General features: G+C 40.4%; 2 protein-coding genes and 1 non-coding gene across 6 annotated transcripts in view; 1 reads left to right on the top strand and 2 right to left on the bottom strand.

Moving 5' to 3' along the window:
- The window catches only part of LOC146369890 (glypican-5-like), a 55,337-nt gene extending 48,752 nt beyond the window's left edge, over positions 1 to 6,585 (bottom strand). The window contains exons 1-2 of one of the 2 annotated variants that reach the window (XM_084909619.1): positions 6,275 to 6,585; positions 4,147 to 4,308 (exon numbers count right to left, since the gene is read on the bottom strand). In XM_084909619.1, the coding sequence (XP_084765745.1) occupies positions 4,147 to 4,308; positions 6,275 to 6,452 (340 nt within the window). In that variant the 5' untranslated portion in view covers positions 6,453 to 6,585. The remainder of the gene's footprint in view (positions 1 to 4,146; positions 4,309 to 6,274) is intronic. The other variant, XM_084909618.1, reaches the window with a different exon arrangement.
- Positions 6,586 to 7,441: 856 nt separating this feature from the next.
- trnam-cau (transfer RNA methionine (anticodon CAU)) lies at positions 7,442 to 7,514 on the bottom strand. The gene has a single exon. It is a non-coding gene; the product is annotated as a tRNA-Met (tRNA).
- A 471-nt stretch (positions 7,515 to 7,985) lies between these two features.
- nasp (nuclear autoantigenic sperm protein (histone-binding)) lies at positions 7,986 to 13,081 on the top strand. 3 transcript variants are annotated; one of them, XM_084910918.1, is made up of 15 exons: positions 7,987 to 8,201; positions 8,600 to 8,644; positions 8,740 to 8,853; positions 9,105 to 9,185; positions 9,452 to 9,549; positions 9,843 to 10,118; positions 10,309 to 10,373; positions 10,622 to 10,692; positions 10,821 to 10,894; positions 10,982 to 11,170; positions 11,378 to 11,550; positions 11,632 to 11,709; positions 11,799 to 11,870; positions 12,328 to 12,459; positions 12,892 to 13,081. In XM_084910918.1, the coding sequence occupies exons 1-15, from the start codon at positions 8,164 to 8,166 to the stop codon at positions 12,916 to 12,918; spliced, it is 1,533 nt and encodes a 510-aa protein (XP_084767044.1). In that variant the 5' UTR covers positions 7,987 to 8,163; the 3' UTR covers positions 12,919 to 13,081. The 3 variants fall into 3 exon arrangements, with proteins under 3 accessions (XP_084767045.1, XP_084767044.1, XP_084767046.1); XM_084910919.1 differs by lacking the exon at positions 12,328 to 12,459 and having other exon boundaries at positions 7,986 to 8,201; XM_084910920.1 differs by lacking the exon at positions 9,843 to 10,118 and having other exon boundaries at positions 7,988 to 8,201.
- The last annotated feature ends 10,280 nt before the right edge of the window (positions 13,082 to 23,361 follow it).

Here is a 23,361-nt window from a genome sequence, read left to right as displayed (position 1 = left end):
AAAAAAGTCAAGTGTTTATTTTAATCATGTGCAGTACAGTTAAGCTAAAATAACTCTATAAGGATGTTTCTGTTGGGCCCATGATTCTGTGTTTACTTCAGAATCATGGGCCCAACAGAAACATCCTTATAGGGTTATTTTAGCTTACAGACTGACTGATCTTCCGCTTGCCACTGGCTTCTTCGATTATTTAGGTCTTCTTGCGGCTGGACTCCTCCATACTGGGTGCCTCTGGGGGATTAACACTAAAATAAATTCACATCATTTCAAAATATACGATGTTGCAGGTATAGGTTTCTCTAACCGCAAAGAACATGTCTAACCGTCCTTGAACTGACTTCATCAAAAATAGCTCAAACTTAATTCATCCCTGAGCTCGTTTTCACTACCCTGTTATCTATAGTCAGGTGATAATGAGGGGCCCAATCTCATGATCCACTGTGTTTCCCATGTCAGGCATGGGCTAATAAAGAGGACACCACCCTGCCCCTTTTACAGGGGCCGTACGCCTGCGGTGTGTGACAGTGTCTTTACTTTTGAAACTTGCCTAGTAAAAAGGGTGATGTCAGTGTGAAGGCATCCGGATAAAGACGGAGAGAGAGGGAGAGGGAAGCAACTGGATGAAAGAGAATATAAGGGAAACCTTTTTATGTCGCACTTTCACAAGTCACTCTTTCAGCCACTGTGTATGTCGCTCTCTGTGCGTGTGCGTGAGTTCACATCGTAACAGCTTTGTCATTTGCAATCACAGCCGCAGCCACCGGACTCCTCAAGTGACGGCAATATATGCTGTGGTCAGTTAAGGCGATGAACACATTTGAACGGCCTGGAGGCAGCGTAGCGGCAGTGGCAGGCCTATTTAGACAAAAGCACTGAGTGAGAACATTTCACTTGCATGTGTGTGCGTGCAAAAGCCACTCAAATACAGAGGGCATCAAGTGACATGGCAAAGTGTGCTCACGTGGGGTCATGTGATTAGCTTTTTAGCCCCTGTGATTGGACAACAGCTGCGATGTGAAAGGCAGGACACGAGGGTCTTACAGTGCCAGGAGAAACACACGCAAGCATGCAGACACATATCCACATGCACACACACAGACACACACACACACCAAAGTAATCCAGAGTGTGTAAATAGAGCTTGACTACAACTGCTCTGGGCATGTCTCAGTTTCTCCAGTGGGCTATAATCACTGCACTTAAGAGAGGGGGTCCTTTGAGACTCTGCTCAGCTGTTGAGGGACACTGCTGTCCTGCAAAATGAACTTAATTAATTAAAGGGTTGGTTAACCGAAAACACACCACAAAAATCCCTCACTGGTCCATAAAGATGTTTGGGTGTATCTGTATCTGCACAAGTTTTAGAATAAGAGGTTGTCAAACAACAGACACCTAAGCATCCATGACACTGTTTTCCAATTTTGTGGTTAACCCCCCCAAAAAAAACAGTGGCTGAAAAGATCATTTGACACTTAAAATAAACACATGGGACATATACACATTAAAGCACCACGTCTAATGATCCTAATAATCACAACCCCAATAAAGCCCATGTTAGATCAATGAATGGCTAAATAAAGCCTACGCTTCTCACCACCCTGTCACAGAATGCCGGCTTTCCACAGTTTTTCCATGTTTCTGAATCTTATTTATTTCCACCTGTGCTGGGATAACTACAGTGATTCCAGAACATGATAGGTCTGTGGGGCTACTGAAGTCCTGGCATTAATGAGAAGACGGTTTGTGCAGCAAACTAAACTTGTCTTCTCTTATTTGCTCTAGTTGCAGCCTACTTTGTCTCTTGGTGTTTGGCATTCATTTTACCCATGGATGGTTCAGCCATCCAGTTGAAACTGAGGCTGGGTGTATTCAAATGTAGGGGGGGTTTGGGGTGTGGGGATAGAGATGGAGCAAAAAGAAAACAGGTAGGTGTTTGCTCGTCTGTCTGCTGGGTTTCATCAATTCTACCATTCTCCTTTATCACCACAATGCATGAGCGCATACACATAGAAGCTACACGGTCCCTCCTGCGCACACACACATACACGCACACATGCACACACATGCTCACACAAAACGGTGAATAGCAGTGAGAGACAAGTGGACAAGCAGAGTATTCTTCCTCCTATTCAGAGCAGGCCGTTAGAGACCGGCTGTTGCCCACGGCAACAACACTTTGCCGCGGATACGTACTGAATGTAAACATTCTTCGTCTCTCGCTCTCTCATTGGCCAAGAACAAAACCTGATTATTGCAGCGACAGAGACAGACAGACGGAGAAAGAGAGCAGAGAGTTGTAACAAAGTTTTCCGCTGCTCCCTCTGAGAGTTTGCTCTCTCAAAGACTCAATCGAACATCAGTTGTTTGTTTGGCTAGCCACTGCGGCGCCTCACAAAATAAACTGGCCTCACACCACCACCCTGACACAGACTAGCTATTTCGTGATGAACGCACAAAGTGAGAATGGCAGAGGGGGGTACGGGCTCTCGACAGACTTGTTAAAACATCAAAATCACGACTGCTATTAAAGTCGCTTTGGTGGAGGCCCTTTATTTGTGCTTGTCAGTCATGAATCGAGGAGAGAATGAATAGCTGAACAGGAACCTGGGCTTCATGCTGAAGGAGGGGTGTAGCTAAATACTGCAAGATGTATTATCTTTAATGTGGAAATATTTTTCAGATTTTTATTGTGGATATTTATACTTTGTAGCGATGACAGGCAAATAACCACAAGCAATGGAAAGTTGTGAATATAACTACTCTCAAGTTTGAGGCGAGCAGTTGAGGCAACTACCAGTAGGAGCAAAGAAAACACATGATGGATTCATGTGCAATCAGTGTGATTGCAATAAGCACTAGTGATCGACTGTCAGCTACAAAGCAATGGGAAGCCGATAATTTAATTCACATGTGAGGGGAGTTTTAGTCCTTAAGTTTAGTCTTAAAATAAGTTGCATATGTACAGTCATCCAAAAATAAAGTTTTCTCAGGACTCTATGCATTCCTGTGAAACTAAGTGCACCCCATGATCCAATAGCTATAAAACCACTTTCAGCAGCAATAACTTAACGTAATCATTCCAGTACGACTTTATCAGTCTCTCACATTATTGTGGCTGAGGTTTGGTCTCTCTTTGTTTACAAGGTTGCTTCAGTTCATTGAGGATTGGGCATTCATTCGTGCGCAGCTCTCTCAAGGTACCACGGTGTTTCTATCAGGTTGAGGTCTGGATTTTGACAAGGCCATTACAACACCCGAAATCTTTTCTTTTTTAGTCATTCTGTTGTTTGGGATCATTGTCCTTTTGCATGACCTCATTTAGGCTGCCAAACCTAAGCTGTTGAACAGATGGCCTCACATTTGACTCCAGGATAGGTTTGCATACAGAGAAGGCCCCGTTGCTGAAAAACAAACCCAAATAATTACCCCTCCACCACTGTGTTTGGTTGGTATGAGGCGTTTGTGTTCATATGTTTTTGTTTTCCATCACTTTGGTCTCGTCCCAGAAGTCTTGTGGTTTGTTCAGATGCAATTTTGTGAAGTTAAACTGTGCTGCCATGTTCTTTTTTGGAGATAAAATGCTTTCTCCTGGCAAACCTTCCAGACAAGCCACACTTGCTCAGTTTTTTTCTGATTTTACTGTCATAAACTTTAAAATTTTAAATGCCAACTGACATGTAGCTCTTGCATTTTTGGAGCTTCCTTAAACAAGGGGTGAATTTGCTGAGACATCCACAAGACTGTGGCATTTTATTAATACACGCTTGAATGCTCAAGACCAATGAACTTCTGCTTTTATTGAGGTGCCCACACTTGCTGCTGATCAGTTAAAGTGCATTTGATTAGCAGGACCTGGCTGCTACTTGCACTCTTAATTTCTATGGAAGCAGTAAGAGTGTGCTTTGTTTTTCACAGTTTGTCAGAGTCCTGTAAAAACTTTCTTTTTCATGACCATACACATCCTCCAGCTACACCGTTCTCCAACACTAGTTTTGTCTTCACTAATGCAAGTGCCTTGAGGCAACAGTTTTTGTGATTTGGAGCTATTTAAATAAAATGTAATTGAAATTGAGTTAAAAAGGAGAAATCAGTATAGTTTAAGAATTATTTTAATTGTATGAACTCAATTCAATATCCCTCCCTCACCTTGGTACGCCTTGATGTGTCCAGCAATCAGGTACTTGAGTTCGAAACTGTAAGATCGCATCTTCTGCTGTGTTTCACTGCGAACAGCTGCCATGTAGCTGTCCTCCATCTTACTGGTACAGCAGCTGGGCCCAGGGTGGACACACACTCGGAGAGACTCATCTGAAAGACAGAGGAAGTATATACCTAAAAAAAAAGGCCTGGATACCAGGTCCAGGGCTTTTTGGGTCACAGAAAATCGTTCAACACTCGACCTACTATACTACTTCAGCAGTTTGCAAATTTCTTATTTTTCATATAAATATGAACACATGTGAAAGACAGAGAATGATTTGGGGCTTAGCTCAGGAACTTTCTGCTACTAACTAAAGGTCTATATTTTGTCCACATTTTATCATCAACAAACTTTATTAGCCAGTCGATTAGTAAATCCAATCGGTTATTTAGAATTTAAAAGCATGTGGTGCACAGAACTTTGTGACCTCAAAAATGCTTTGCACAACAGGCCTGGTGGGAGGTGACATGATGACATGAGCAGCGAGTGAAACTTCACCACTCACACCAATGTTTGTGCATTTGCGTGTGTGTGAGTGTGTGTATGCGTGTGCGTGTGTGTGTGACTAGGAGCAGTCTAACTTTGACAGACTACTGTAAACCAAGCTGTCAAGCAGCTGACTGCGATCAAGGGGTAGAGAGAGATGAGGGGAATGGACTGTATGCAGCGCACAAACACACTCACACACACACAAATAACAAAACAGTGCAAAACCTTGGGTCATTCACAGGCTGATAATAGAAAAATTTTGGTAGTGTTGCATTCAGGGTTTGCTTTTTGGACAGCAGGTAAGTTTGAAGCTGCATGCATCCAGTATTGATCTCTTTCACCTTTGCAACAAGATTTGAAACTGCCCCAACAAATAACCACACCAGAACGGACTGAGCAGGCATGATTCAGCAAACCGCGCTGACTTATGTTCTCGTCTTAATACAAGGTCTGCTTGTTGATAAATTTTCAGCGCTTTGAGCTGCACTGCACTCACCTGTAGATGCAGTTTAGTGTCACACAGATCAAAAGATGGAACCTTCACAAATTTGCAGTAAGTGGATCTTTATGCTGTTTTAAGCTCTTTTTAAAATGCATTATTTTCAAATTGAACTAATTGGGCGTTTAAGGGCAAATACTTTTAGAGGACAGTTCAGATGAAATTTGAAGTTCAGGATGTGGAAGCAAAGCTCACTGACAAGCCTGGTCGGTTGTGCCTTCATGCTGGCACATGTGACTGACATCTTCCTCAAGCTAATTTATTCAGGGTCACACCAGATCACTGAACAAGAAGAAGAAGCACCTTTGCACAGACATTTTCTGCAAAATACCTATAAATAGTAATTACTGTGTTATTAACCAGTGGTAACCAGCAAGTAACACTTTCATAGTAAAGACAAGTACAGCTTTTAGGTGAGTTTTATAAATGGTCAAAGCACAAGTAAATATGTCTATAACAATGTTGATTGCCAGAAAAGGATCACACTTTGCGTTTTCTTGGAGAAATCTTAGTGACGAAGATAGCACACATGGGAATGTCATAAAATGTGAATGGTATAATACGTGTGCGCGGACACACACACACACACACACACACACACACACACACACACACACACAAGAATTTAAAAGGGAATTTATATTTTTATATTTAGAAAACAAATAGGTGATGCAAGTCCTCCGGAGAGGACTTTATTCATTTATTCATTTCTCAGCAAACTTTCATTTCTCTCTCACATTAAAGGGTTGTCTACAGAGATGATCCTCCCTATTTAAAATGCGGCCCCTCATAGTGGTCATAACCATTTTGGCTAAGTTTTATTCACGCTGTATTCACGTGTTCAATCATAAGTCTAACAGCAATAAAACAGCCAATCAATGTTAGCCTGTATCAAGACAGATTACTTAATTATTGGGTTCTTTCCACAGATGCATGCAGGCAAACGAAGCTCTGCTCTGGCCTCATTTATAAAAAGCTGGAAAAGTTTTTATATATCATGTCTTTCTAAATTAAAGTATAATATTTTAATAAATCCAAGTAAAGTTTGCTAAATATAATAGTTCCAAAGGGATTGACTGACTGACCTGGTCCCGGTCTGTCTGGCACCAGCTCCACCGGGCCTATTTGGCGCATCATGTAGGCTGTCTTCACCTCATGACAGCTGTCTGCATCGGCTGATCTACCGCCAGCCTCCGGTAGAAGAACAAAACACAGCAAAATTACCCAAAACAAGTCCACGTTTTGAAAGGCTGCACGGAACATCGCAACATGTCAGAGGGAAGTTAGAAAATCTGGACGGTTATTATGAATTCCTGAAAGTCGCACCGTGCAGTGTGACCGAAAACTTCATCTGCAGTCACTAAGTCTGTCTGCAGCCCAGTGTCAGGCTCAGCGCCCTCCTCCCGCTCGTCGACTCCCTCTCTCGCTTTACTTCAATTACTTAATTACTGGCATGAGCGGCCCAATGCTTCCAAACATTGTTTCTGTGGTTGCCATAAAGCACTTAAAGTAAAAGCCACTTTAACTTGGCGTGCTTTAACGGAATAATTGGTTTTAAAAAGTTTTTTCACATTTTGCCCATTTCCAGGGTCCACTTGCTTTTTTATTACTTTTTAAAAATGTATTTATTTTTTATTGTGGTTATATGTGGCACATTGCACAGCTGGCGTTTCTATAAATAAGATGCATTAAATTCAATGAATTTCTGAGAGAAGTCGAATGAAGTGAAGAAGAAAATGGGATTTAAAAGTAGAGCATGGGCGCCACCTGCTGAGAACTTTGGGTCTAACAGCCGAAAAAGGCTGATTAAAGCAGATATTGAGATATCTGACAATTGCATAAACTATACATAGAAAATATATACTGTATCCCGTCAGCTTACATTCTCTGTAATATAGGACTTGGTATTAAGCGATGCCATTCAGATGTCTCCTTTTTTTCTTTCATTCAGCTCCATATCTTGATAGGTGAAAAAAATGGTCTAAAAAAAAAACTCGCTGTACACTTCACACGTGTTACTGCTTTTTACTAGGAAAAATCAACCGTCGACTCTGAAGAGGCTAACATTACTGCTTTTAACAGTTTTAATTTGTATTTTGACTAAATGAAGAGGGTAACCTTTAATCTTAAGTTTCCTGAATATATGTCAAATTCTTGTTATTGTTTCTTTCCGTTTTACTAGTGTGACGACTAATCTTTTAAGAAACAAACGGCAAGAGGGGATAAGCATTCAAAAAAGACGAAAAAAACACTGCCCCGTGTGAGGCTCGAACTCACGACCTTCAGATTATGAGACTGACGCGCTGCCTACTGCGCCAACGAGGCTACGCGAGAAGCTGCGGTACCATAACATACAAAGGAATCACGATCAGCCCTAGATGGGTTTCACAATTTAAAAGTTGAGATTCGAGTAGATGTATACACACGTCTATGGTAAAGGATAACCAGTACTACAAGTCGTATTAGAAGTAACCTTGCATTGTCCTACATTTATTTTGACAAATGTAGGTTGTTGTGGCTGTGTTAGCGAGCCAACTTGTAACTGTATATGGCTAAAGTCTCTTAATGTATCTGATAAGGACATTTTTATTCATGACATGTAATTAATTGTCTAGCCATTACAATTTCTAATTATAATTTTAAAATGTTACCACCCTCGCCCAGTCCCTTATTATTAACTGTAATAGCAATACTACTATTATTTCTAATTCCAACCTGTCGTAGTGTTTCGTACGCTCATTTTAACCTTAACACTTGTCTTTCCTATGGACCCGAAACGCATCACGATAGTTGCTACGGCCCCTTTAAATCCAATCTCCCGCGTTCCAAGTTAAGCGGAAATAGAAATCCTTCTTTTCTCTATTTAAGCGCGCCAACAAAGGCTGTCCTATAGGGTCTGTCTGTACTTTATTCGCGGAATAACAGACCGTTGTTTATTGTCCTTTCCTGGCGTCTTTACTGCCGTTCTGAAGATATGCCAGAGGAAACGTCCGTCGCGTCGAGCTCTGAGAGGTAAGAGTCGTTTGTCATTTTTCACTCAGGTCCACAATAACGTATGCAGGGAAAACACAGCTTGCTAGCCCTTAGCTGAATTACGCGGCGAACGTAGGCAAACCTTGATGATAGGTGTTGGATATAAGCTATTTTAACGATATCTCCAAAAAGTGATACTCTACAAAAAAATAACTGCGTGGTTAGTAGTACTTCACGGCAGCTGCACACGTTGATAACATAACTCTGCCCTCATACTGTTAAGCTAGTTGGCTAACAACTGCACGATGCTAACAGCAATGAGGCGTAGCTATCTTCGGGCATTTACTGAGTAGTGAAAGTTTGGAGCGTGGACTCTATACTTCAGAATCAGGTAACTTGCTTAATCATTGACTGAACTTAAGTTTAAACTATTGCAGTGCAGAGGAGAAGCCATGCTCATCGACAGCTGCTGCAGCAGGCAGGTGAGTATCCAGTTTAATAGCAAATTGTTCAGCAACTGTTAGTCACTTAAAATCATTTCAGTATAACTAACGCGAGTTTTCTGTCCCTTTTGTAGCTCAGTTGAAGTTATGGAGGAGGCAAAGAAACTGATTGGCACAGGGAAAAGGCATCTGGTGATGGGGGATGTTGTTTCTGCTGTCAATGTTTTCCAGGAGGCCTGCAGCATGCTGTGAGTAGGACTTGATGTGAAACGCTATTGCTGTCACTGTACAGTTAGAAAGTGAAACTTGATTATGGATTTTTCGTTTCCTGCTGAAATGGATATATTTTTGTAATATAGTTTTCCAAATGGAGTAAAGTATTTTAATGTATTATTTCAAAGGATTAAATTTTACTTTAGCTTCATAACTACCTCACTACATTCAATTACAATTTTATTAAAAAAAACAAACAAAACAACAAATACATTTCTCCATCTAGGGCTGAAAAATATGGGGACACTGCAGATGAGTGTGGCGAGGCCTTCTTCCTTTGTGGGAAATCTCTGTTGGAACTTGCCAGGTTTGTCAAATTTCTTATCTTAAACATACTCCCTAAAAGCTGCACCTGTGAAAATAATACTTAAAAAAATTATTGAATAATTTATATTTTTTTTGTTGTTGACACAGCATTATTTCAAAGGAATAATGTTTGCTTCTTAGCCTACGAGAACTGTTCATAGTGACAGTTTTTGGACACGAATTCTATTGGTTCCTTCATGAACTGCACCTATTTTTGACTTTAGCAATATTGTGTATGTTTGGTTTTTTTGTTTTTCATATAAATAGGATGGAGAACAGTGTCCTTGGTAATGCCCTGGAGGGAGTCCCAGAGGAAGAGGAGCAGCCCAGCGGCTCAAATGTTGAGAGTCCAGACAACCTTGATGGTCAGTATTTAGGTGCTTCAGATTTTGTTTTAGCACGCAGATAATTTTAGCATGTGTAGTAAGATTATATGTAAGGAATGAAAGATGGGAACTAAAACTGCCTTTGTTTACATTAAGTACTAGATTTCCAGTTAATGGGCTTTTTACATTTTTAGAGACTTTATTTTACATATCAGTGTCTTACTACAATTTCTTCTGCCAGAAAAGCGCTCTGGCAAAATCTACAGTAGAATCAGCTTGGTTATTTATAAATCATTATCTGAAAGATCAAGTTATGTGCTACTCTGGTGCAGAAAAAACAAGAGATGAGCTGCGACAGCAGGTATATGACGCAATGGCAGAGAAGAAAAAGGCTGAGGATCCACATTCTCCTGTGACTGGGGATGAGAAGAGCTTGTCTCAGGAAACTGAGATGGATGGAGTTTCTTCTGGGAAAAGTGTGCAGGAAGGATCACTTGGAAAAGAAACTGAGATTGAACAGAAGGCTGACAGTTCAGAAGAGCAGACTGGCAATGGGACTGGGGTGAAACCAGTGAGCGGATGTGATGAGGACAAAAAGGAAACGGAGGGTAGTAGAGCTTGAGTCAAAGAGCACCTTCTGGTGTGGATGGGTGCACAGTTGATATTTAAACAGTCCACTTTAGCAGGTGTCGCAGTGGTGAAAGGTGGAAATGCAGGCACAAATCTGTGGTGCACGTTTCTGACTTTAATACATGAGGGGATGTTTGGAACTTAAAATGTATAATTTTGCTTCAACAGATGATGACGATGATGATGATGATGACGACGATGATGAAGATGGAGAGAAAAATGGACAAGATAAGGTGAGTTCCTATAGAACTGTGCAATGAAGTAAATAATTTGCAAGCAGTGTAGCTACGTGTTTCTTTACTATGACATTATGATCACAAAGATCTTAATTCTTCTGGATTTTAACTTAAGAAGGGAAAAACCTTTTCCTACAAATGCAAATATCAGGTGCCTGAAGTAGTCTGTACTGTAAATGTCTGCTGAATAGTCATGATTGGGTGTTAGTGGCTATTGACCAACACGGCTCCCTCCCTCCTTTCAGGAAGAAGAGGAAGTTGGGAATTTGCAGTTGGCATGGGAAATGCTAGAAGTAGCTAAAGTCATCTACAAAAGGTATGGAATGATATGGTTAAATGTGTATGAACATTTGCGCTTGCATGGTTAAATGAGTGGTTAGACTGCATTGACTGTTATGTGACAGCCTGAGGCCAGCTTACAATTTTAAAGCTACTTCTCCACAGAAAGGAAAGCAAAGAGGATCAGCTAATGGCAGCCCAGGCGTATCTGAAACTTGGAGAAGTCAGTGCTGAATCAGGTATGCTGCTCCTCATGCAAGAGGTAGACTTACTGCCCTTACAGTCTCCAATGCCCAAATCTCACTGCTTGTCACTCCCACCCATAGGTAACTATCCTCAGGCACTTGATGACTTCCAGGAGTGTCTTGCCCTGCAGCTGAAATACTTGCCTCCCCACATTCGTCTGTTGGCTGAGACCCACTACCATGTTGCTACTACGCTCTGCTATATGGATCAGTACAGCCAGGCCATCCAGCACTACAACAGCTCCATAAAGGTCATTGAGACCCGTTTGGGTAAGAATTTACTCCTCCCCTCAACTGAACATTTTATTTTTTGCGCTTAATATATGAAATCCAAATAATGATTGATTTGTAGGTATGAATAGCACTGCATCTCTTTGGGAGAGGACACCCACTGAACACCAAAACATAAACGGTCCCAGAAGGTTGTAATTGTTTTGTCTTCCATGTTGTGACTTTCTGATCTGGTTGTTGGTACAGCCATGCTGCAGGAGGTGATCGATGCAGCCGAAGGCGCGGATGGAGCAGCAGAGGAGAAAAATGAGCTGGATGAGCTAAAGCTGCTTTTGCCTGACATCCGGGAAAAAGTGGAGGATGCCAAGGAAAGCCAGAAAACAGCCAGCGCTGCCTCACAGGCCATCCAGCAGACACTAGTGGGTACACAAGATGGTGAAATTTGCACCTGGGTTTACTAGTTCAGTAGTCTTGAATTGTATTTGACTCTCCTCTTTCAGGGTGGTGCATCAACTTCATCAGCATTCCTTTGTGAAAATGGCAGCACTTCATCGGCAGCTTTTGCAACAACCAGTCAGGTAAGGGTAATGTATGGTACCACGTGCTAAATAAAGCATTTTGCCACCTGTGTTACTTATTTGGTGGGATTCAAACTTGTGTATTCTAGGTTCCAGTTAAAACTGAGAGTGCCTCATCTTCCAAAGCGGTCTCTGACATCTCTCACCTCGTCAGGAAAAAGGTGAGGCTCTCTAATGTGTCTCCCACCCCCCTTTGGCTTCTCAGTGAAGAGGAAAAATGGACTTTGCTTTTTCTCATGCCAATCATTTAATCTGTGAAGGAATAAACCTTCAGCGTTGAATTGTACTGGGTTCAATCAGTGCATTGAACTGTGGCATGTGCTGCTTGTCTTTGTTGTGAGGTCTGTCTTTGCTGGTTGCAGTTGTAAAGTTCATTTTTAGATTTTTCTGCAGATCAGTGGCAAGCCTGTGTGGTGTGGCTCCTAACCAGAGCTGTGTGCGCATGTAGATGGGGCTTTATGCTTGAAATTAAGCTTTGATTTGGCGTGGCTTGTGTGCATGGTTCATTAAGTTATTATTTCCTAATGACTGGTAATGGATCACTTCAATTTCGGTTTGTGTACAGAAGCCTTCAGTCTTCTCTTCCTCCCTTTTTGTCCTGGTTTTGTTTCTGCACAGAGGAAACCAGAGGACGAGAGCCCAGTAAAGGACACTGATGCTAAACAAGCGAAACAGGAAGCCACAGTTAATGGCAGCGGTGACTCTAGTGCCAGCAACGGCAATGGAGTCCAGGAGGGGAAATCGCAGGAGGCGAGTGATAGGCTTATCTCTTACCTTCTGAAACAGGATTGCCCTGTGATACTACTACTGTAGCTGGCTGGTGGCCAGGAGTCCATACCTAAATGTGGTTTCTGGTGGAACAAGAAGACTCCTTAGTTTCATAAAGGTTAAAACTGGATGCATGCGAGAACTTGGAGTGGGTCCTTAATTGAGTTGTAGTGAAGGAGGTTTTCTCGGTCTTTGAATGATTTATCCACTTAAACTACACAGCATCAATCTTGCTGTAGCTTAAGGCAATTTTGAACAAGTAAAATTCATGCTTTCTGTGAATATGTTTACCAAATGGAACAAGTGAATATCTGACAAACCTGCAGGTTTAAAATTCTTCACTCATTTGTCGCCTCTTATGTTAACATTCACTAATTGCGGTGTTTGTTTTTGTTTTGTTTTTTTTCCTTCTAGTCTGCATCTGTCGAGTCCCCGGCGTGACCGTCTTCACCTCTTTACTGATCTCAGAAACCAGCACATCATGCCTGTCCAGCCCCTATACACCTTTCAGCACTCTTGTTTCTGTAAATAAGATCCATTTTCATAGATTTGTCTGTTAAGTTTTTGTATACTTGTAGTAAAAATAAAGAATCTGCAGATGTAACTATGCAATGTTGATTTCTTCAGTCCATTGATGTCACTTCCAATTATTTCACATGAAAACATCTATGTACTTATGAGCAGATCTCTAAAACAACTTTTGGACTGTATAAATTATGTAAAGAACCATCTTCACAGAATCTTTCACGACCTTACATATTATTGTAAGGCCTCCCTATGAGAGTAAAGTAAGAGAAAAGTTGAATCAATGCAGACAAGAAGGGGTACTTTCTGTATGGCCATGTCTTTCAGCTCCTGACTGGCCTGGTATGTTAGGTGAAGGACTGTGGCATCAAATTCAAACATGAAGAGCCATCCTAACCTACCAAAACTGCATATTTATATTTTGCCACTGCTGCAATTATTCGGCATTTTCACACTGCATGTCTCTGCCTTTGACCAAATATTCCAATCCAGGTTTTTACCTTAAGTTTATAAGGAGACAAATGATGAGTTGAAGTATTACTTGCTTCACCATGTACCTAAACAAAGAGTCTGCAACTTGAAACTGCTAACTGAAGAGGACTGAACACTTAATGAGTATATACTACTGCTTTTTAGCTGGGCAATACTTATTGGCACAAACTGTGTGCTGGCGCCCTCTAGTGGCTGCTGTGGAGCTTTGAGGACAGACAGGAGTGTTATTAATGATTCCAAATTGGAGTGAAACTGTTCTTACGAGTAAAAGAAACATGCTATTTTCAAGATTAATTTCGGACATGTATAATCAGCACCCATTAATAGCAACCTGTGCCAGGTGCTGGATGCAGTTTCCTGAAATTCGAGTACCCCTGCAGGTGTGCAAGTCTTAACATTTTATCTTTACACATGAATTAAACTCAGGACGAGTTACTGTTTTAATCATATTTCTTTTTAGATAAACACCAATGGCCTGATTGTTCTTGGCTCATCTGAAGCCTGCTGAAGTGCTCTACAGATTATATTCAGTCATTAAAAAAACTACAAGTCTCAGAGCATTACAAAAACAACAAATCATGATTTGTGATGGCTTATGATGGCAACATATAATATGCTCTTTGGGTACCAAACAGAGTTTGTGAATTCTTGTCACAGAAAATCACCAGCAATAAACTGAAGTTTAGTACTTAAAACTGTCCTGAATGACACATCTTTGTTTGTCTTTTGGATCTTTTGGAAATCCTAACTGAAACGGGTGTATGAATGGAGTTCTTTTTGCTGAAGCGGAGATAGAGGAGGTGGCATCCTGGGCTTGGGAGTTTCTTTCCTTCTTCTTTTCCTTCTCTCAGTCTTGGCCTGCAAACTGGCAGCCTGATGAAGCTTGACCCTTTAAATCAACACAAGCTCAGTCTCAGTCATTGGAGCTGTAGAACACACGGACACAAGGTGGCTGTAACTAAGCAGGATATGTATTTCTGTGACTAATTTCAGCAGCACTTTCACACTTTTATCACTCTAATCATGTCCCTGTAGCACTAAAATATCTTAACAGTGTGGCTCTTTGTCCAGTACTGTAGTTTCAAAACATTCCCTCGAGTTGACATAATCATGCTAACACCTGGTACTTGGTAATTCCCTTCCAAAAACTGGCACATAACACTGCAGTAAATATTAAGGAAAGTGCATGTATTTTGCTCTGTACCTCAAACAACTACCCAAGAACAGATTTTGCAGAATTGTATTGCAAAAACCGCTCCACCTCCATGGCAATGCTTTTTCTTTTTGGCTCACTGGATCCTGCAACCTAAACCAATATCTCAGTTATATTCTTTGTTGCCTCTATACACAACTCTAATTTATCCCTGTTTTTGGGGTGTTAGAACTAATCACAGGAAACAAATGTTGGACCAGAATCTGATATCCATAAACTTCAAAGAGTAAATCACTTTTTAGAGTGGAAAAATCAAGCTGAGTAAACTTCATTGAGGCTTCACTGAGCACAGCTGTGTTGACAGAGGGTTACACAGTGATGAGCACTACATATTTTCTCTTCGTGATCACTCTGATTCTTAGTCTTCTTTCTGGCCATGGCGGTGGCAGCTGCTGGTGGTGGTTGATTTCTCTCCAGGCTTTGGGTGTTTGCCTGCAGATCAATCATCTGTACCACAGTGGCTGGATCTGACCTGCCTGCTGCGGGGCTCTGCAGCACAAACATGGTTTAACCTCATAAAAGGAGAGCTAATTCATATTCACACGTTTTGTTTTGTTTTTAAAGCAAGAGAAATGGAGGAAAATGGTTTCCACAGAAGAATTTTAGGTGTCATGATGCATCTTTTTATGCTGGAGGGTAATTGGTCGATTGGCAGATGCAGAGTCCTCTTGCACACTCAAAAAACAAAACAAGAACAAAAGCACTGTAACAGATCATTGAAATTAGATAATGCTGTGCCATTTATCGAAGGTTTCCCAGCCAGAATCCACCCTACAAAATTTAATTTAGTCTACCACAGACACCACAATGAGGGACTACCCCCTAATGAAATACATAATTGATGCTTTGACTCATCCAGTAGCTAGAAAAAATATTCTAGCTACAAAGAATATGCCTCTTGTGTGAAAAATACAATATGAGCAGTGAGTTCTGTTTGAATACTGTGAATATGTCCCTGCTCAGACTACCACATATCAAGTAAACTTTGTTATCAGCTGAAATGCTGTAGATTTTGTCCCAGTCCATCACTTTGTGTTATCTGTCATCTTATTATCATCTATATTATCTATCATTTATCATCAATGGGAAATAATTAAATACATTTTCATTTTTTGTTTTGTTTTTCTTTCAGTATTTTAAAGAAAAATTGATTAAATAAGTTGCTGGAAAGGTACCCTGTTACCCTAAGTGCTGACAGTCAGGTGCTTGATTAGCACCACCTGTGAGCATCGACCCTGCTACAGCGATCAGTAGGTGAGTGCTCCAAGCATGTAACATTTGACTGATCTGGATAAGGTTCATGTCATAAACCAACTTCAAGCTGGTGTTCTGCAAAACCAAGTTGCAGTTGCGATCTGGAACCGACTTCACACAGCCAATCTCTGGTCCCATATGGAGGAACGTTATGTTCAGTGATGAGTCCACATTCTGTCTATGCTAGTTGGATGTTAGGGTGAAAGTGTGGAGAAGACACAGAGACTGCTATGCTGATTGCTGCGGCAATAGAGTAACAGCTTCTGGCGTGAGGCAGCTTTACTGTAAAAAACAAGGCTTGTCATCATTGGGGACTCTGCAACCAGCGGCAATCCCATATCTCCACAATCTGGAACCAAATGCTGTTCTCCATGAATGGGATTTATCAGAGACTACTGCCAGTTTTTGGGAGTGAGAGGACAGAGTGGCCTGTCTGCAGTTCTGCCCTCAACCCCTTTGAACATTTGTGGGATCAGTTTGGATGTGCCGTTTTTGCCAGAGCCACACTGGCTGACTGGCGACAATTGCTGGTCGAAGAATGGGATGACATCCCACACCAGTATGCGACTGAGCTGATGACCAGCATGAGGAGCAGGTGCCCGGTTGCTGTGGCTCTGTGTGGTTCTTCCACATGCTACTGAGGCCTGTGCTTGTTAACTAAATATATACTTCAATGGCCAATATCTCTTTTTTCTTTAATGATACAATTTAATAAACAACACAACAAAGAATAAGCTGTCTGACATTGCCAGAGAGGATCTGGCAAGTTTTTCATGGACGCAACCCCCATATTCAACTCTGCTGCTCAACCCACGTTACAAATGTGGCTCCATTTAAGGGGAAATAAACAGGCTTTCCAACAGCAAACGACTCATAGCCAATAAACATTGTTACAAGAAACAATCCACCAAACACAAATTTTCTTTCTTTTTGTGCTAATTTTAGTTTTAAATAGCTCTATAGTTTTTATAACTTTGATTTCCAGATCAATTTATTGACCTTGACAGAGAGGTCAGAGGTCAAATGTGACATGATACTTTAAATCTTTGCATGTTACTTTCTGTACGTTGATAATGTAACGATATAACCAGTCTCGAGCAACTTCTGGTATTTTATTCCTCCACACCATCTCTGTACTGCTCCAACTGCTGGTTATGAGCACGTATCACGGCCAGTTGGCGCTCATGGACTGTCGCCATTTCCCTCATCTCCTTCAGTCGCTCACTGTGACCCAGCTGACGCTCGCTCGCCTAAGAACATGTTTAGAAACAGATGGATTTATGCACAGCATTAATTCTTCAGCATCTCTGAGCAGACTGATTAATCTCATTTGTCACCATCATTAAGATGCACTCATGTCTCGTACCATCTTCATCCAAAGTGACCTTTTACTTGTCTGACACCAAAGGCCCATGGCTTCATTTTTAAAGAGCCTTAACAAACTATAAGAAACACCAGCACTGATAGTATCAACACATACTTCAAAGTGTGTGTGTATTAGCACGTTAAAAGGAAAAAAGGTGTGTAGTATTAGAAAGAGGAGTGCCGCAGGAAACAGAGCACACCACAGCACCACTGCTCCTTTTTGACCACTTCGGCAGTTTTTCTTCAGTCGGCATCCTCGGTTTGTGCAACAGAGAGTGAGAGGAGGGAAATCGTTTTGTAATTTAGTATAAAACTTCACGTACATATTAGCTTTACTCATTTACCCTAGTGTGAATTTGTCTGACTCCCATCAGAAGCAGCTCTCTCAGTGCGTCTTGATTGACATAATGATATTCCAGCATGAATATTTAATCAAAGCCCATAAAGCGCCTGCAGTGCTGGATAAAATGACACAATAAAAATGCTCTTATGCACACAAAATACTGCTGTGATGTCTTTTCCCCCTGATGGAGTCTGACGGATCATCCTTTGAATCTTTTTTCTTTTTTAAAAAATCTCTTAGATGTTGATAGCTGATGGCATAATAGGTTTGCTTGGGCTGCAGTTCGGTCACCTGATTGGTGGGGTTTTGTGGAGCAGCACCATTTGTCTGACCGGACACTGGTTTGCCTTCTGCTCTCGATGACTTTGGCTCAGCATCAGCATTTCTTCACCTGTTGTTTTTCCTTTGCCGAACTCTCAGCTGCAGACACAAAGATACACAAGCAGCGTCTCCCACGGCATCTGTTTCTACCAATGACACCTAAAATCATTTTAATAGACTGGTAAAAAGATCCAGCCTTAGACAAAACTCGCTGTTGTCATCCTTATCTTGAGTAGTGACATAGTTGATAAATATTTAGCTGTAGTGCTCAGTTTATCAGCTACGTCTGTAAAACTGAATGCAGTCCAACCAGGCCTTCAGTGTCTTTGGAGCTTACACTGTTTGGCTTTGTAGTAAATCTAGAGATGCACCAACTCAGCTCTGGGGCTATAATTAGTGGTAGAGTTGCACAGGGATACATTATTATCTCAGCTTTTACTAAATACCAAATGAATGCATTTTTTTTAAATATTAAACAGTAACTTGTAAATAATAACTATGTTATAGATTGCGGTAATTGGAATCTTCCTTCTTATCTGGTGTACCAGAAGGTATTTTCAGTTTGACTTACTTACCTTGTTGACAGGCATACCTGCACAAAGTCAGGGCTCCTTGTCTGTTTTGGATCCACACTTTGTGCTTTGTCCTTTGTGTCAAAGATGCCCTACCTATCTTAAAAACCTCATAGTATATAGCACATCAATTCAATAGATCACTTCAATGAAGAACTTTGTTGTCAGACTCCAGGGTTACTAGTGGTTCCTAGCGTATTTAAAAGTAGACTGGGTGGCAGAGGTTAAGCCATAAGACACTCTCTGCTTTTAAGATTAGGCTTAAAACTTTCCTTTTTGATAAAGTTTAGAGTTAGGACTGGATCAAGCAACCCTGAACCCTCCCTTAGTTACGCTGCAATAGGTCTAGGCTGCTGGGGGCTTCCCATGTTGCACTGAGTATTTGTTCTTCACTCACCTCTTTTTTGTCCTATCTACCTTCCTGCACCACAAACTTGTCGCAGCAGCTTCTGCCGGAGGATTTTTCCTGTCAAAAGGGAGTTTTTCCTTCCCACTGTTGCCAAGTGCTCGCTCATAGGGAGTCATCTGATTGCTGGGGTTTTCTCAGTATTATTGTGGGGTCTTTACCATATAAAGCAGTTCGAGATGACTGTTGTTGTGAACTGGTGCTCTATGGTAATATAAATAAACTGAGTTGCTGATTTTTATATTTGTTGGCACTTTAAACATCACATGATTGTGTTTTAAGGGTCTAGTGAGTTGCTTTCAAATTAATTATTCATAAATAATGTCATTTTATATTGTAGCTGAATGTGTAAAAGTACTTTTAGTTCAGCCTCGCTGTGTTTTCTCTTGTAGCCTATCCTTCACAAGAAATCTAGAGAGAAATAGCTACACTATAGGCTTGCATTTGAAACAAACCCCAAACTCTTCTTCTCTATCACTGTTGAACTAACACAATAACTGTTTTCTGTCCATTTGAATAATCATGACTTTTACTTTAATTGTCAGACTGGCTGCTGTTACGTCACCCTTGGAATCTGGCTCCATTGCATTAACAAAAAGGCCTTGACCTCCGCAACTCTAATTACTGTGCATAGATGTAACATTAATGACTTACCAGATAATGCATGATCTTGACTACATTAAAGCGTTCAGAAACGCCCTTAAGTATTCACCCAACTTTGTAAACTGCAGTGTAGTGCACTGCTTTACAAAAGAAAAAAGAAAAAACAGAATAAAAGGTCTGGTTTTTAGTACACGACTCTACAAGGGCAGTTTCTATCAGGTCAGCTCCTTTGAGAGATTTTTACAGCTAACGTCTTCACAGAAACCCCTCTGACAATGTTCAGCTCTAGAGGACAAACCTCTGTGTGCTTCAGCTCAGTCACATACCAGCTGCACACAAATGTTTTCCTCTTTCTATCTCAGCCAAACTCAGCTCAGTTTAAAATGTACCTCCGTCAGTGATCTTGTGTCAAGCAGAGTATTAATTTTAAAGTGCTTGAGTATGGGTTACCATCCTTCTACTTCCCTACATTTTAAGGAAGTATTGCACTTTTTACTCCACTCTTACATTTAGTGCTTATAAAATATATGTATGTGAAATGCACTACACACAGGTACACACACGCACAGGTCTTTGTCTCCAGATGCCACATTTATTTATAGTTTCCTGTGTTATGACCGACCACAGTCTGACAGCTGTCGGTCTCAGCTGATTTCCCGCTCTCCTCTCCCGTCTCACTATAAAAGGGAAGGAAACCATCATCAGTCCAAAACGCCATCAGCTGTTTTCACCTGCGTCTCCAGCACCGCCCCGTTGAGCTCACCGCACCACTCCTCCCCTGCAGCCGCGCCCAGGACCACACCTCCGCCACAATGTATTTTATAAAATTTAAACCACTTTACAGACTAGTCGAAAAAGAGTCATTACCTTTATTGATTTATTGACAATTGATCAGGTTTGAAAAGCAGTTAGTGTGATGGTGTTATCTTTGTAACTATTTTACCAACCAAATAATCAACATTTTATACATTTAAAAAATGTTGCTCAAAATTCTGATAACTCATTAAAAATTCAGTAATACCTCTGGAGTAAAACCATTGTGCATGAGTCAGTGGGACTATTTTTATGCACTGTGTTCTTTTGCCTTTAATATTTAGGTGCACTTGCCTGGTCATGCCTGCGTATGTAATGGAGTTTATTCATGCAGTACTTTTAGTTCTAATGACACACCACTAGACTGACTGATCTGTCAAACAAGCAGTAAATGAATGAGTAGAAAGTAACACTTAGATACTATTTTATTTTCAGTCCAGTGGTGGGGTACTAACTGTGAACTCCTGACCTCAGTCTTAGCACTGCCTAACATCCAGATGACGTGTGAAATAAAAGCTTCTTCTCTTTAGCCTTCAGGATGGTGAACTCTGACCTCTGCTTCAGCCTTGTATCATTTATGAATGAATCAAGAACACAAATCATCATTTTCTTTAAAATGGGGGCATATTTACTTATTGCATTCCTTTTTAAACAGAAAAAAAATCTACATGTAAATGTAGAGTTCTAATGTATACATTTGCAACCCTAGCCTTGACCTTTTGACCTTACCGGAAGTACTCCGGAAGTGACTAATCGCATCCGGTGAGAAAAAAAAGGAGGGGTGGTTCATGGGGGGATGGTTGAGGGATAATTCTGATCAGAGAGGGAGAGGTATGGTTCCTGGGGGGAGGAAAAGTTCAGGGGGGTGACGCAATAGATTTCTGATGAGTCAGCGGAGATTGGAGCGCATGCTGTATAGAGAGACAGAGCGGCAGTTAGTTTTTCACAGATAGACTCATAGTTTGAATTTTGTTCAAATGTTTCAGTATTATGACAATGATCTTGATAACCATTTTCTCGGTAAAGAGCTATTTCTTTTTTCCTATAGCGGTTTTTATTTTGCTTTCTTATATTATCTTTATTACAAACGCAATAAAATACTACAAAAATTTGCATTTCCTGCGAAAATGCTGTGTGGATGCTGTAAAGCTGAAGCTGTGTGCTGAAACTAGCTGAAAAAGCTGAAAAGTTGCAGAAATTGTAAAAACTTTGCCGAAATACTTAGAAGAAATACAATAACATAGCAGAACTTCTCAGAAATATTGTAACGTAGCAGAAATATGATAACTTCTCAGAAATACAAGAAGTTAGGGGAAAAGTATAAGATAACAGAAATAATATATTTAGCCAAAAATACTTAAACATTATAGAAATACTATGATTTAGAAAAATACTACACCATAGCAGAAATACTGTGATGTACCACAAACACTGTAATTTATATTATGTTTTTGCACAAATACGATAATCTAGCAGAAAGTCTATCATTTGGCACAAATACTCTGGTTTTGCTCAAATATAAAAACATAGTAGAAACACCATTATATAGCAGTCATGCTATATTTTAAAACAAACAAACAAACACATAATTTAGTAGAAATACTATGATTTAGCAGAATAGTAATAACTTAAGTGGAAATATTGGAAAAGTAAAATGACCAGCTGAAAAATGACCAACAATCTAAACTAATTGTTGTTCACCTGTGAAAAGAAAATAAAGAAATAAAAAGAAATTTAAAAAACAAAAACAAGAAAGAAAGAAAGAACAGTCAACAGATACACAGAATTGCAAATATGGACACATATGGAAACACACATGCACAGAGGGACACACACACACAGGATCTATGCCAGTCAACTAGTCTGAATATATTCAATTTGAATCCTACAATGAGATGCTGCCAAAAACGGGTCTCTCTCTCTCTGTCACTCACACACACACACACACACACACACAGCAGGAAGTGAACAGGGGCTGTTAATAGTGTTGACAGCATGTTTCTAGGTCAGTCAAGAGAAGCGAAAACTGCCTCGACTTGCCCTCAAACAACGTCTTGTAACTCTGAATTTATATGGAGCATCGATATCATTATTTCACCGTAAGAGACAGCAGGCTTTGGTGAACTGTCATGGAAATTTTCAGGTCTCTGTGGAAATCCATCAAAAAGATATGACGAGAGAAAAAAGTGCCTACTTTCCAGAGTTTGAAATCTGAAGAAACCTGAGCGAGGGACAAATTTCCTACCCTCAAACAAACGTAATTCATGGCCAAACGGTAATAGTCTTATGTCTTAACTTCGCTTCGTTAAGGAGATATGACGATTCGAAAATGCGTCTCATTAGAGAATTCCAGCTGTAGACTTTGTGTTGCTCTGAGATTTGATAAAAATCTGTAACTCCCACAACAATAAAAGCGACATTTTGATGTATTTTCTGAAAAATCATAAAGATGTGACCAAAAACTTAAACATGGTTTAAATGAAATTGGTAATAGATATGAAAAAGCTGAATTACCCATAAATCAGTGCTGTAATTTGCACTAATAAACCAAACAATTGTTATAACTTTATTTTTCAATTTATATATGTATATATAAATACATAAACAAAAAACTGTACTTTAATCTTAATAACTGGACAGTACTCTGTTTTTGTAACTATACAGGCTATACAGGCTCTTGGTAAATGCATTAAGGAAATTAATGACTGGTTGTGCCACAGTTTTCTCCAGCTAAACAAAAACAAAACTGAAGTAATAGTCTTTGGTGCCAAAGAAAAACGATTACTGGTCACCAGAGAACTTGAATCTATACACCTAAAAACCTCCAACCAGGTGAGAAATTTGGGTGTAGTGATGGATGCAGACCTAAACTTAGAAAAACACATTAAGACAATAACAAAATCAGCTTACTATCACCTCAAGAATATATCAAGGATAAAAGATCTGATGTCTCAACAGGACCTGGAAAAACTAGTCC

Source organism: Perissodus microlepis, chromosome 17, assembly GCF_051167445.1.
Source record: "Perissodus microlepis isolate ML-2025 ecotype Zambia chromosome 17, ASM5116744v1, whole genome shotgun sequence".
NCBI classification, from domain to species: domain Eukaryota; kingdom Metazoa; phylum Chordata; class Actinopteri; order Cichliformes; family Cichlidae; genus Perissodus; species Perissodus microlepis.
This window is presented reverse-complemented; position numbering and strand designations above follow the sequence as displayed.

Bases quoted from the DNA above. Each gene is read 5' to 3' on its own strand.
- nasp (XM_084910918.1), top strand. From the start codon at position 8,164: ATGCCAGAGGAAACGTCCGTCGCGTCGAGCTCTGAGAG. The intron at 10,119-10,308 runs GTAGTAGAGCTT...TTGCTTCAACAG, and splicing joins GGACAAAAAGGAAACGGAGG to ATGATGACGATGATGATGAT. The intron at 10,374-10,621 runs GTGAGTTCCTAT...CCCTCCTTTCAG, and splicing joins AGAAAAATGGACAAGATAAG to GAAGAAGAGGAAGTTGGGAA.